The sequence below is a fragment of the Rosa chinensis genome, chromosome 4, assembly GCF_002994745.2.
Source record: "Rosa chinensis cultivar Old Blush chromosome 4, RchiOBHm-V2, whole genome shotgun sequence".
In the NCBI taxonomy this organism is placed as follows: Eukaryota; Viridiplantae; Streptophyta; class Magnoliopsida; order Rosales; family Rosaceae; genus Rosa; species Rosa chinensis.
Window position 1 is genome coordinate 4,515,244 of NC_037091.1, and position 14,068 is coordinate 4,529,311.

At 35.0% G+C, this 14,068-nt stretch overlaps 1 protein-coding gene across 2 annotated transcripts; it reads left to right on the forward strand.

The window, feature by feature from the left end:
• Window positions 1-206: 206 nt before the first annotated feature.
• LOC112196821 (putative ion channel POLLUX-like 2) lies at window positions 207-11,765 on the forward strand. Of its 2 annotated transcripts, XM_024337278.2 has the most exons (24): window positions 207-432; window positions 3,673-3,749; window positions 4,324-4,448; window positions 4,857-5,143; window positions 5,402-5,473; window positions 5,861-5,936; window positions 6,024-6,122; window positions 6,203-6,357; window positions 6,455-6,559; window positions 6,710-6,796; window positions 6,983-7,067; window positions 7,156-7,303; window positions 7,769-7,845; window positions 7,936-8,016; window positions 8,498-8,677; window positions 8,779-8,892; window positions 9,560-9,652; window positions 9,781-9,904; window positions 10,019-10,095; window positions 10,251-10,298; window positions 10,400-10,469; window positions 10,560-10,633; window positions 10,913-11,023; window positions 11,235-11,765. In XM_024337278.2, the coding sequence occupies exons 1-24, from the start codon at window positions 356-358 to the stop codon at window positions 11,334-11,336; spliced, it is 2,544 nt and encodes an 847-aa protein (XP_024193046.1). In that variant the 5' UTR covers window positions 207-355; the 3' UTR covers window positions 11,337-11,765. The 2 variants fall into 2 exon arrangements, with proteins under 2 accessions (XP_024193046.1, XP_024193052.1); XM_024337284.2 differs by lacking the exons at window positions 207-432; window positions 3,673-3,749 and having other exon boundaries at window positions 4,336-4,452.
• The last annotated feature ends 2,303 nt before the right edge of the window (window positions 11,766-14,068 follow it).

Below are 14,068 nucleotides of genomic sequence, written 5' to 3' on the forward strand. Positions count from 1 at the left end.
TTTGCACCCAATTAAGATGCAATCTTTGGGTAATATATATCAATTATTGGTGTGGCAATAATTAAAGTGGATGGTGATGCATGATTACATGCATGCTTAAAAAGTTGAAAACGAAAGTGCACGGTAGTTGCCATGGTCTAGGTGCTGTTTTTTGTAGATAACCCATAACAAAAACCCCAATAAGAAAAACACACCTCAGACTTGAGCTCACTTTATGCACAGAAGCCTTTTGTTAAGGTCGTCTTGTGTCTCCCCATTTTTCAAATGCTGCTTAAGTGCTTATTGACCTCATCAAGGTCCAATCATTCAGCTCAAAAACAACAGCTTCTTCTCTCTGACAGAGATACAGCAGAAGATGGTTGTGAGTCAGTTGCAGCTATGCGTTTTGCCACATCGGTTTCCGAGACTCAATCCCTCTCCTTCTCCAAAGAGGTATTTCTTCTTCTTCTCCTCATTGTTGCCATTTTGGCTTTCTGGGTTTGTGTGTCTGTGAGCGTCAGTTTTTCTAGTTGATGATGTGGCATTGAGCCATTGCCGCTTGTTAGAATTTGTGGCTTTCAACACCACTTTTACATGAATTGAAGTGCTCTAGTTTTCTGGACAAGTGGACTTTGTAGTCAAAGGGTTTATGATTTAGTTGGAGTATGATTTGTTCACACTAATATAACTAAACTAGCAACGTGGTTGCAGGCAGTGGTATCGTGAGATTAATGAAAAATGAATTCACTAAAACTATTAGTGGTTTTTTTTTTTTTTTTTTGACATAGAATAGTAGTGGTTTTTTTTTTTTTTTGAATCAAGGGAGGTCAGCCATCTTATTAGAATAGTGGTGGTTTAGTTACTTTTTTAATTTTACACTCTTTCTTAACTTAAATTGATAACTAGCATTCTTCATACATACTCGGTATGTGTAAATATGTAATAGTTCTTTTTTTTAAATAAAAAAATTAAATGAAATAAAACAGTTATTGCAGAGAGAAAATAGTGGGGAGTTTCTATTGGGACCTCCAAATCTGCTCACTTGACCTCACTCTATTATTAATTATTAAATGACATATATAACCTACTATAAAATGACTATTAAGGACAATAATTATACTAAAAAATATTATATTTATTTTATGTAGACTTTCCAATTCAATAATATTATATTGTATTTCTTATTATTTTTCTTATCTATTTTTATTTTCCAATTTCACTACATACTCATTAAAGCATTCATATATATTTAATAAGAATTAAAAATATGATTAAGATCATATGACATAAAAATGTATGATATATATGTTGAATGCATATTGGTGAGTTTATGATTTATGACCTAAATCTAAGTCAACCAATTATATTTGCAAAAAAAAAAAAAATAGTAGTTTAGAAAAAAAAAACTAAAAATATTTAAATAATTAATCATGTTGTACAAAAAAATAGAGAAAAAAAAACATTAAAAACAAATGATTTTTTTTTAGAATAAAAAAAATGATTTCTTCATTTTTTTTTTTTTGCACAGCTAAAATAGAAAAAAAAATAGAATAGTTCATGGCATTTTCTTATTGATTAGACATTAATTTTTGAAACCCAAGTTTGATTACGAAATGTATATTTAGTTGAGATTTATAGAGTGATTAAATCATTGAAATGACTAACTTTTTTATTTTAAAGATAACAATTTGTTTGCAAATTATATGATTTGGGGTTATTTGAGGAAGTTTAGTGAGGTTTAGTGAGTAAATTTAGTATTTGAAAATTTGATAAGAGGTGTAAAAAGCATAGAGGTCAGGTGAGCAAATTTGGAGGTTCCAATACAAGGAGAGAAAAGTAGGGGTTGTGGGTTAATTTCTTTTTAATTTTATTAACAACATCTATTTTATTTAATTTAGGAAAAAATATAGTTTTAGTCACTCAACTTTCGCTTGATTGACACTTTGGTCACTCATATTTATAAAATCTCACTTTAGTCACTCAAATTTAACTCCGACTATCACTTTAGTCCACCGGTGAATTTTTCAAATAAAAAAAGTCACATGACACCTCTCATGCCATTTTTCAATGGTTATTTTAAGATGTTGAAGAGATGTGAGACCTTTGGTTTGAATATAGGTTGAAATTTTCTGAAATTATAGGACGAAAATAACCCTTAAAAATGGCATGTTAGGTGTCATTTGACTTTTTTTATTGAAAAAATTTACTGGCGGACTAAAGTGATAGTCGGAGTTAGGGGTCATCATGGGTCGGGTTAGGGCCGGCCCTACCCTAAATTTTAGGGCTTAGGGTCGGGCCGGGCCGGGCCTGGCCTAGTCAAAGTCAACAAAATTTTGGGCTAGGTAGGGTCGGGCCAGGGCCTAAATATGCTAACCCTTACCCGCCCGAAAAGCCCGATTCGCTAGGGCCGGCCTTCCGAATAGGGCCAAATAGAGCCGAAAAGGGCTTTATTTTGTATAACCAAAAAAAAAAAAAATACATTATTTTTTTGTCCTCAAAATGTGGCTCAATGATTATATAGGTAATACAAGACTCTTTTTTTTTTTTATCATATTTAATACATATATATATATATGTAGGGGCCGTGACCACTTACCCATTTTTAGCTTAAAAATTGTCCACCTACTCCACACACACACATATATATAGAAATCAACTTATAACATTTATTAACTTAGTTAAGGTGGTTATATTCAATTAACTATCTCTCTAAATCTATCAATATTAATTGTTGTGTAACAAGGAAAATAATAGTTAAAGAAAACAAAGCCTATGTAATAGAAAATAATATATAAATTTTAGGGTTGGGCCTGGTAGGGCTTTTAGGGCCGTAGGGTAGGGCCAGGCTTCATTTGCGTGACCCTTACCCTACCCTATTTGAGAAAGGGTAGGGCCGGCCCGCCCTAATGTAAGGGCCGGGTCGGGCTTCGGCCCTACTAGCCGGACGGGTTTAGGGCGGGCTTAGGGTCGAAGGGCTAATTGTTGAGGCCTAGTCGGAGTTAAAGTTGGGTGACTAAAGTGAGATTTTATAAACATGAGTGACCAAAGTGTCAATCAAGCGAAAATTGAGTGACTAAAACGATATTTTTTCTTTTAATTTATTCTCAAAGTTTTTTAATCTTTTAAGGTTAAATCTGTCAAAATTTTCAATTTTGGCTAACAAATCCTCTTCTCTTAATAATAGTACTAGTAACGTGCCCGCGTTTCTCACGGGTGACATTGTGTTAAGGGAAAATGATCGACTAAAAGGAATTTTTTTTTTTTTCTCTTGAACATAGAATAGTGGTGGGCTGTTTTTAATTTCAATGTACACTTTTATCTATTTATATTTTATTGATTTAATTTAATAATTATGTTATAAAAGGGTATCATAGACACTTCAAAATTTAGTGAAGCCCTTTCAAACTGTTAGGTATTGAACGAACAAGTAAATTAATTGTTTGCATGTATTTTTTTATTGTATGATTGATCCAAACTGAATTCAAGTTCCCAACGTTTTTGTCACAACGAGTCTGAAATAATACTAGTAGGCAAAAGTTTACTTTGCATTGCATTTGCTGATGTCGTTATTTGTACATTACTACAATGTACTGCATATTCCATATATTGGATAACACCATTAAAGCACAGCTATCCCAAATCTAATTTTTGAGCTAGGAGCCATATGATGCTGACATTCATTGTACTTCTCAGGAAATATATGCCCTGCCAGTTCTGGTGTATCCAATCTTCATCTTTACATGGACGTAATTTCATAACTCCAAACAGAGGTAATAGCAACCTGTCTACGTTAATAAGATCTTGAAATACCATCTAGTATGTATACTTTATCATGTGTGAATGCATCAATCGTCAATTTAGTAAATTATTGAGCTTCCCTTTTATGAGGTTGATAATCCTATGATTCCAATGAGGAAGAAAATCAGTGACTTTACCAAAATGATTGAAGTGGCATCAGACTCAATCCTAGGTCGACCCATTTCACCTCAACAATCGTCTAGATTTGGCCATGTCATGCTCTCCAGGTTATCCTCCATTTTATAAGCAGGTTTTTGATGGATTGTATGAGTTTTAGTAAGTTGTCTTCTTTGGGTCAGATTGGTTGAAAAGTTATGGTGATGACCATAAGTTTATTTGGAAAATAAAAAGACTAAGAAGTAAAACAGGACGAAATAAAAATTAAAACAAGAAGTAAAGGCGAAAGGTGGTCAACTGTGATAATTATGTTCTTTTTGTTTCATTGCCTTGGTGACCGTCATGTATCAAAGAATTATGTGTATTACTTATCCATATATAACTTGCATCTTTCACGTTTTACATATGTTGGGATTATTTTGTTTACAGGAAAAGGCAAGGTCAGGTCTCAAAAGACAGGCGATGGACTAGATTCCACTATGTACATAAATGTTGAAGATGATTCGGACACTGAACTCCTTAGGATAGAACTAGTAAAACGTTCTCAGGGGAGTGTAGGTTAAGAATTTGCTATACTAAAACACATTACTTTATTTTTCTAAATTTCTTTTCTGTGAACAATTGGTTGGTTTTGGATGTGAATCCCAAACCCTTATAAACTCATAGGTAAGGTCCCATTTTTCTCATGTGGGATGTATATATTCTCAACACGCCCCCCGCAAGTGTGGCGGATTTTCAAGCCATACACGTGGACAGCTTTAGGTGATGTGGAGCTCGTGCGGCCGTGAGGCATGCACACGTGGGATAATCTGCTCTGATATCATGATAAAGTAATTTGGGGTTCACATCCAAAAGCCAATTGGCAATGGATGGGCTCACACCCTTATAAACTCATAGGTAAGGTTCCATTTTTCCCAGTATATATTCTCAACAATAGTTCATTTAAATTTTATGTTATGCAGATTCACCAAGCTAAAGTCTTGATGGGATTGACGTGCTTATATATTCCACTTAGACTGGCAAAGCTAAATGTCGTTGATACTTTCATTAAGAATGTCCAAGAAAGACTTCTCTGTGCTGTTCAAACTTCAGGGGCCGCCACCTTGCCTTTCGCCTGTGCTTCTAATTCTCTGAATAAGCCCATGCCTCCTGGATTGGATGTGTTGTTGCAATCATTTCAATATGTTAGAGGGAGCTTTGAACGATTGTTATATCTTTTTAACGTCCAACTTGAGAAAAATGTTGCCACGTTAGTAAAATATGTGATTTGTTTTGCTCTTAATTAGTTTATGCTCCTGCAATGTCTAGTCAACTGATTAACAATCTTGCTTCTGATGTGTTGGATAGAGTTCGATCTTCACGATCAAGTTTAGGTTTCATGCTTAGAATGTTAACCATTCATGCTTATGATTATCATATGTGCATAATTATCATCTATGTAATCTTTAGGTAGCCTGCTTCTTTGTCTTTAATCATGATGTTCTCATTTGGCTGGTCTATTTTGTAGGTACTTCATAGTGCTCCTGGTAGCATGTGTCTCATTTGTTATCATTGGTGGTTTCCTATATTTCAAGTTTAGGTAAGCTAGAATCTTTTTAAGAGTGTTGGGGTTATTTTAGTGTGGAAAATTACAATAGCCTTTGGAACCTCTACTACCTTCAATATGTATCTAAATTTTATGTTTATGTCTGCGAGCAACACTTTGATTTATGGATTATGTCTAAAATCATAAAATGAATTTAACAATTATCTGGTTTACAATGTTTGTCCTATGTTCACAAATTACTTTTGAGTATCTATTTTTACCTATTTTTACCTAATTTTACCATCAATCTATCATCAACTCGTTGTGCTGCGTAGTCCATTATTTGATTCTAGTGATCTAGTCTGTTAAATTAATTAATTTTCTGCTTCCCATACTCATCCGCAAACCTGGATATGGGTTTTGAACTTCCATATTGCACAGGGATAGTAAAGAATCTTTGGAGGACTGCTTATGGGAAGCTTGGGCATGCCTGTGTTCATCATCGACACATCTAAAGGTGGTTATTCTCTGAATCAGTCGTTTTTCATCATCTTTACTGTTTCTTATTTACCATGTTTTAATTAATATGTATTGTACACTGCAGCAAAGAACACGTAATGAACGTGTTACTGGTTTCGTTCTTGCTATAGGGGGCATATTATTTTACGGCCGCTTATCGAGCGCAATGACTGAACAGTTCCGGGTAACTTCTTGAATCAAGAACATTTATACATTCAACTTGTACGTAAACAGCATCCTTATATATGACCATCATTTGCACAGTGCAATATGGACAAACTCAGAGAAGGGGCACAAATGCCAGTTCTGGAGACTGATCACATCATTATTTGTGGAGTGAACAGTCATCTTCCTTTCATACTAGAGCAAATAAATAAGTATCATGAAGTTGCTGTCCGCTTAGGTACTACTACAGCTAGGTAATCTGTTCAAGTGCTGTCGACATAGGTTTCTATCACTGGATTGCATGATTACGCTACTGGCTTGTGTATTTTCTATTGAATTATGCGTTCACAGGAAGCAAAGAATTCTTCTTATGTCTGATCTAACAAGAGAGCAGATGCACAAGAAGGCTGACGATATGGCCAAAGATTTTAACCATATCGATGTCCTTACAAAAAGGTATGACTACTGAGTGGTATATCCAAATTCTTATCACATATCTCCATCTGATGTAGAACAAAAATAAAAGTTTTGGAGCGATACCATTTAACAGAGTATGTAAAGCTTAGTGTGCTTGTGGTTTCTTACATTGAAATCTTACTGTTGCAGTTGTAGCCTGAGCTTAACAAAATCATATGAAAGAGCTGCAGCAAACAAGGCACGTGCCATAATTATACTGCCAAAAATGGCAGATCGGTGAGGACTTGATCAACTTTGATTCTATTTGAGCAATTGTTGTGTATATGCTATCAAATTTGCTTTGAAATTTCTTGTCATGCCAAAAGGGTTTATGAGCGATATGGAAATTCCATTGAATATTCTTGCACATCTAAATTTTTCACTCCATGGAACTAATGTGACTTGACATTCTCTATTGATTAGGTATGAAGTTGACACTGATGCCTTTCTATCCGTTCTGGCTCTTCAACCTATTCCTAAGATGGAATCCGTCCCCACTATTGTTGAGGTATATCCGCAATTAGTTTCCTTATGTACGGAACTATGTTATGAAGTTTTCTGAAATCAGGTTAATAAATTCCCCTTAATGGATGCAGGTTTCAAGTTCAAAGACATGCGAGCTTTTGAAGTCAATCTCAGGGTTGAAAGTAGAGCCTGTGGAGAACGTTGCATCCAAATTATTTGTTCAATGCTCTCGTCAACAAGGACTCATAAAGATCTACAGACACTTGCTTAATTATCGAAGTACCAATACAAATCTCTCTCGAAGAAAAAAAAAACTAGTCTTCTTCTGAATTTATTGGCGTATTTATGACCTTCTATCATTGAATCCTCATTTTTCTTAAACCACTGAAACTTTTTGAATATCTATTCAAAGGGGGTAAAGAATATTTTAACTTGAGTACTGTTCTTAAAGTGATTTGATATGGCCTTTTTAAGTTCATGTGTTGGTTTAGTTCAGTCATCTTTTTAATAGGGAAGTTCGGTTCAGATTATTGAATGCATTTACTAGTATGGTCTTCAGAATAAGTAATGTGAGCAATATCCAGGCACCAGAACTTGAACTTTCAACCCAATCATGTGTCGCCTTTCTTAATTTGGCCATCAGCAATGTATTGGATGTTATTAATAGTTGTCGTTACTTTTAGTTTTCCTGGTTCAGTTATGGAATGGAACACTAATTCATATCGATCATTTCTATTCCTGCAGAAAATGTGTTCAATCTTCGCAGTTCTCCTAGTCAGGCAGGGCTGAAGTACAGTCAATTAGGACCTCAGTGTCAAGAGGTAACACCAGCTGCCAAATGTACTTCTTTAGTGAATACATTATTTCATTCGATTGATTTGGGTTGTTTCTGCATCTGGATATCCTTTCAGGCAGTTGTTTGTGGGCTTTATAGAAATGGGAAGATATACTTCCACCCAAATGATGATGAGATCTTGCAGGAAACTGACAAAGTAAGCAGAGTTGTAAATACAACTTGCATTTATTTATAAAATAAACTAAAACAAGCAAGAATGACTTGGAGATTTCTTATGACTTGTGAAAAACCGAATCAGGAAAAAATTCTTATAAATTTTTTCTGACTCGTACGGTTGATTAGATTGTTTAATTTGCTGTTATTGTTTCCTATGTCATTTCAATTCATACAATTTACAACTATACAAAAAGTATTGGAATCCAATAATTAAAGAAGTAGAAGAAAGAAATAAGCAGGTTACCGTTGATTGACTGACTGCCTTCATTATGTGCTAGGTTCAATTGTTCTGATATTGAAACTCTATCATTTTATTGGCTGAATGGGTGTAGTTAATCATCAGAGTTGAAAACAAGTTTTCTTATTCGATTTTCATTCTTTCTGCTTGGATGAAACTGTTCAGGTAATCAATTCCCATCGTTACTTTTTAATTTCCAACCTTGTTCACTTTCCTCATGTAGGTATTGTTCATTGCACCTGTTAATTGGGGTAAGCAGTCTCCTATTACTTATTCGACTGTTAAAGAAATAAGCGATGCGAATCGAAGTTTGGAAGATGTAGAAAAGGACAGTGATACTCAATCGCATGCCTTGAAATTAGGGAAAGAAAACACACGTCACAATAAGAGAAGAGGCTCCAAGGTACAACCTTTTTAATCTTAGCAGCACATAATTGCTTGACGTCCACAATGCTGTGATATATTTGGTTATCAGTCTGAATAAATATTTTCTTAAAAATGCAGGCTTCAGACGGGACTCTAGGACCAACAGAATTTATACTTCTTCTTGGATGGCGGCCAGACGTTGTTGAGATGATTGAAGAATATGACAATTATCTCGGACCTGGGAGTGTCGTGGTATGCTCTTATTCCCTTTATGGTTTGAGAATGCATTTGGAAAAAACTTCGTTGTAAAAATTTAGGATAAGTACATTGATACTTCGGCAAGTGCTTGTGTGATGGAGTAGCATATCTAATAAGTGGCTGCAATGTATTCCACAATCCTAGGAAGATCAAATTCCCTAGAATCAATATCAAGTTATTGAGAAACTTAACACGAATTATTAATTTGGACTGTTTAGTACACCAGAATACCAGAAAATGGAATCAGAAGTTTATCTTTTTTCCTATGCCAGCTAAGGATGTATCTTGAGCGTCTTCATTTTCATCATTCTAGCTATCCACGTAGTTTCTGTACTTTCCTTCACATTATCGATGATTCTCATCAAGCTCAATCGGTATGCATCTGAAAGCAAACTGCAATTTTTTTTATCAAAAGAATGGGGTAATCAGAGTAGTGTCTTTACACTGTTTTAAATGATGTCCTTCAGAATTTGGCCTTCTGTGCATTTGCGCATCAGCTGGATGCTAGATTTGTAACAAGGATCATTGATTCATATGAAATTACATGTATGTTAAAGCTGCTATCAGTGAATTGACATTGTTATTGAACTCTTAAGACATTAGGCAACAGAATTTTCATTATCTAAAGTTCCAGACATAAAAGTCTCATCATCATGTGCAGGAGATATTATCAGATGTACCAGTAGATGACAGAAAAAAGGCAAGAAATGGTGCCTGTCAAGCCAAACTAAAACATGTGCAGGTTTCACATAAGGTACTTCCTCATTCAATGAACCCAGAGAGTGAAACCTTCTCTCTCATTATCTTTTTAATTTATTTATAGTTTTCTTCAAAGTCTCTTTTTCTTTCTAATCTTTCATTTCTTTTTCTGGTATGCTGCAGATTGGAAACCCAATGAACTTTGACACTTTACAAGAAACCATAAGCAATATCCAACATTCTTTGAAGAATGAAGATATTCCCTTATCCATTGTTGTAATATCTGATAGAGAATGGCTTCTTGGAGGTGAAATTACTTTGAATCCCGATGCCCACAATTTGTCTTCTTCTTTTTCTTTTTCTTTTTTCTCTTCCTAGGGTCAAAATAGCTTAGACCTTGCATTAAAGAACCTGTCTTCAGATCCAAACAGGGCAGACAAGCAATCCGCCTATTCCCTTCTTCTTGCTGAAAATATTTGCAACAAACTTGGCGTGAAGGTAAGTCTTGCTCAATTGAACATCATTATCAAACCTCCTTTCCAATCTGTGTAGTTCAAACTTTTGAGTCTTATTATTGATTAAATAGCTTTGCGATAATAGTCTTTATTTTCACATAGATAAAAGAAAGGAACTGACAAGGTCGTGTATTTCAGGTGCAGAATCTAGTTACAGAGATTGTGGACTCGAAATTGGGGAAACAAGTATACTTCCGCATACTTTGTGAAAGTTTATGATTTCTACTGATATTTTCCAAATTAATGCTACTATATACTTAATTACTATATGTTTGGAATCCCTATAGATCACAAGAATAAAGCCATCCCTGACTTATATTGCTGTGGAGGAAGTAATGAGCCTCGTAACAGCTCAAGGTGTTACATTACTGTACTATATGCTCTTTCTGAACATATATAATAGTGGTATTCCAAATTAACTAGTAGTTATATGTTTCTGCATAACAGTCGCCGTGGACAGTGAACTAAATGAGGTGTGGAAAGATATTCTGAATGCAGAAGGTGATGAAATATATGTGAAGGTAAGCTGCCTTCAGTTTTCAATTGTATACATATTTTACCTCAAGTGGAAATAATACAGATTAAGAGAGCTCTAGAAATAATGAGGATTAAGGGAGCTCTAGTTCAGCATGCATGAAAGGCATACTGATATGGTTACAACATAATAGGGACTCTTATTTGGTTGTCAGATGCTATATTTTATTTGGAAACTATCTTTTGACTCATTAGCCATGCAGATTGTCTTATCAGTAATGGGGTTAGTACGCTCTATATTTACTTACCTGGCTTTATACCAACAGGATATCAGACTCTATATGAAAGAAGGAGAGACTCCATCGTTCACGGAGCTTGCTAAAAGAGCACATTTACGGAAAGAAGTTGCCATAGGTTATGTGAAAAACAATAAGAAGGTATGTGTCATCTACTCATCTTCAGTTGTTTACCTCATAAATTGCTTTAAATTTCTCATTCAAATATATACATGTATATGTATATGTATCTGTGTGTGTGTGCGCGCGCACGCATTTGATCATATTTGCATGATACCAACAGGATATCAGACTCTAAATATATATTGATCAAATTCTCTTTCAATATTTCAAATGTGATCTTCTGTTGCAGGTCATTAATCCAGTTCCCAAATCAGAACCCCTGTCCCTTGAGTTGACAGATTCGTTAATAGTTATATCTGAACTTGAAGGAGAACAACCGATCGTTATGTAGAACGGCCTCATGGTCTTTCAAGTGGCCTATATATTTCAGAATGGCAGCACCATTGCTGCTGCAGCCATACTGAAAGATTGTAAGATTGTAAGATTGATGTGGTGCATCATTGTTGTTATGCTATAAAAACTTTTGCACGAGATGCGCGGATGTTTAGAATTACTATTAGTACCATTAATAATGTTCCATGACTTCTTTCTGGTATCTGAGACTGGAATGGTATCTAAAAGACAACAAGCATCTAAGCCAGCTTGTGCATACCTCCGCAGATGTTGCCCGATCATCTTGAGAGTACTACAATCATGGAGAAATATTAAACTTGTTCATATCTTTTTATTTATTTTTTCGTGCTCTGTTTCATTTGAAGTAACCTCGAAGATTTTTTTATTTATTTTTTAATAAATGTTCAATTAAGGTAAATTTGATCGACCCCTTTTGTTATTCTCCGAGTCTTTGCTCCAAAACGCAGCATTTGGTGAGATAAAAATAAAAAATATTTTTAAAAAAAAACTGTTAATTTTTTGTTTTTGTTTTAAGCGGTCATATTTGGGAAACTTGGGTATCATGAAACTTAAGTCCCTATGGACTGGGGAAACTTGGTACACAGGCCAAGATACAAATCTCAATGGACTAAGGAAACAAACCCCAAATGCTTATATCTGGTACAGAGTACACAGCTTTAGGAAATAACCCAAGATTGTATGTTTGAGTTTCTGTTGATTCATTCATGGCTTGCTTTATTCACACCCCAAAAGTCATCATGGCTTCCAGTTTCCAAAGAATTGAGTTACCAAATTCATGCCTTCTAAATATGAGATTTTCATACCTAGGACGAACTTTAAAAGTTTGGCCCTCTAATCATAATACACATTCAATTTTTTTTTCCGGAAGAATTTTCCAGAAGTAAATCTATAAACTCAAAATTCAACAATAAAATAGCAAGCAAAACGTAATATCCAAAACATTTAAAGTCACATAATAAGGCCGAAGATGTTACAGACCAAAATTTAAAAGATTAAGCTAAAGGTGTTTCAAATTAGAATTATAAAAATAAGCTAAGAGCATCTCTAACAGAGTGCCTAAGTGAAAGTTAAATCTAACCATTGTGTAGTTACTGCAATGGTGTATTTCTCTAGGGCATTCCTGATTATCCTCTCAGATATTTCATCAATACTGCTGTCACACAAGAATGCAGTTAGTTTTTGAGCTGCATCTTCGAGCTCCCTCCAAGTTTCCTGGTTATCAGCACTATCAAGAGTCTTGTTAAAAGTCTCCTTGACCTCATCAAAAAAGCTATCCACATCTAATTCTATGACTCTAATTTAGTAGCCGATTTTCCAAGTTTTTGGGATGAACGACTTCAACAATGCCTTTACAGAAAACCACATACGAATATCACCTTTCCATCATTTCAAAACTATTAAGAGGTCATTCTAACAGGGCAAAAAATATTATTCAAACAATTTCATCAACAAAAGTGTCAACTTCATTACTGAACAATTTCATCAACAGTAGAAACAGAAATGACATTTACTGAACAATTTCATCAACATTCACTAACATTAAACATTTAAACCCATTATTTCTAAAAAGATAATACGTAATTCTGACAGGATACAAAGCCCAAAACTTCTAAAACCTCACAAAAGTGGCAACTCCATTATTGAACAACTACAGCAAAATTCACTGCATCATTTAACCCATTTTAAGAAAGAAAATTACGGATCTTTTCGTGTTTAATTATCGTTTTCTTTCCAAATTACTATGAAATTGTAACTTAACACAAGCTTAACCATTAACAGAGCTAAAGCACTCACATTTTCTGATCAAACAGCTTGTCTGCAATTTTCTTGCTCCTGAATTCTTCAACCTCTGAATTTTCGTTTTCCCGCTCAAACAAGAATTGGGTAATAGCTCTAACATAAATGTATGCCCTTTCTTATATAAAGAGAGCCGCATTGTGAAGGCACCCCCCCCCCCCCCCCCCCCCCCCTCGTAGGCTCTCGTCATTGAGGTCATCCCGCTCGGAGGCTCGTCAAGTGAACAAGTTTTGGGATTTTCGTTTAGCAGAATTGACTTTATTTCATCTAGTGATGGAAAAAGGGCCGGGTCGGGCTATTTTAAGCTGGTCTCTTTATGTTCCATGCTGTGTTCGGGCCGACTTATTTAATAACGTACTCGGGCTCATGTAGACCAATTTTCTTGTTCGTTGAGTCTGGTTTGGTATCGTGCCTGGCCAAATATCGTAACGATTTAGAAAAATAAAATAAATAAATCTCAAACACTTTTTCTAATCTTAATTTTCTAAGAATAATTTCCTAACTGTTTTTATATTCAACAATTTTTGAATCAAATTAAATCGATTTATCATTCATTTCAAGCCAGAATGACTAATACATACCATTCCGCTGTCATCAACAAGACAATAGACAAACAAGACGCACGTTGTGGGGGCACATAGAAATAGATCTACTCAGTGAGCATCTGGCGCTTACTAATTTCTAGTAAGCCTATTACACTATGAAACATAAACATAGTACATAGACCCACTACCAACATAACAAACATATATGTGATTAATGCGGTCATTCCTTATGGATCCCAAAGACGAAACCCTAGAGGACCAGAGCCCATTAGTTTGGTCCAATTTTTATGCCCAAGTCCAAAATGCATTTCTATTTGTTTTGGGCACCCAAAGCCCATTTGACTTCGGCACCCAATCTAATTTGGGC

What these genes read in the sequence shown, in the direction of transcription:
- LOC112196821 (XM_024337278.2), top strand. Translation starts at nt 356, where the DNA reads ATGGTTGTGAGTCAGTTGCAGCTATGCGTTTTGCCACATCGGTTTCCG. An exon ending in TAAAACGTTCTCAGGGGAGT is followed by an intron (nt 4,449 to 4,856) that starts GTAGGTTAAGAA and finishes TATGTTATGCAG; the next exon opens with ATTCACCAAGCTAAAGTCTT. An exon ending in CAATGACTGAACAGTTCCGG is followed by an intron (nt 6,123 to 6,202) that starts GTAACTTCTTGA and finishes TCATTTGCACAG; the next exon opens with TGCAATATGGACAAACTCAG.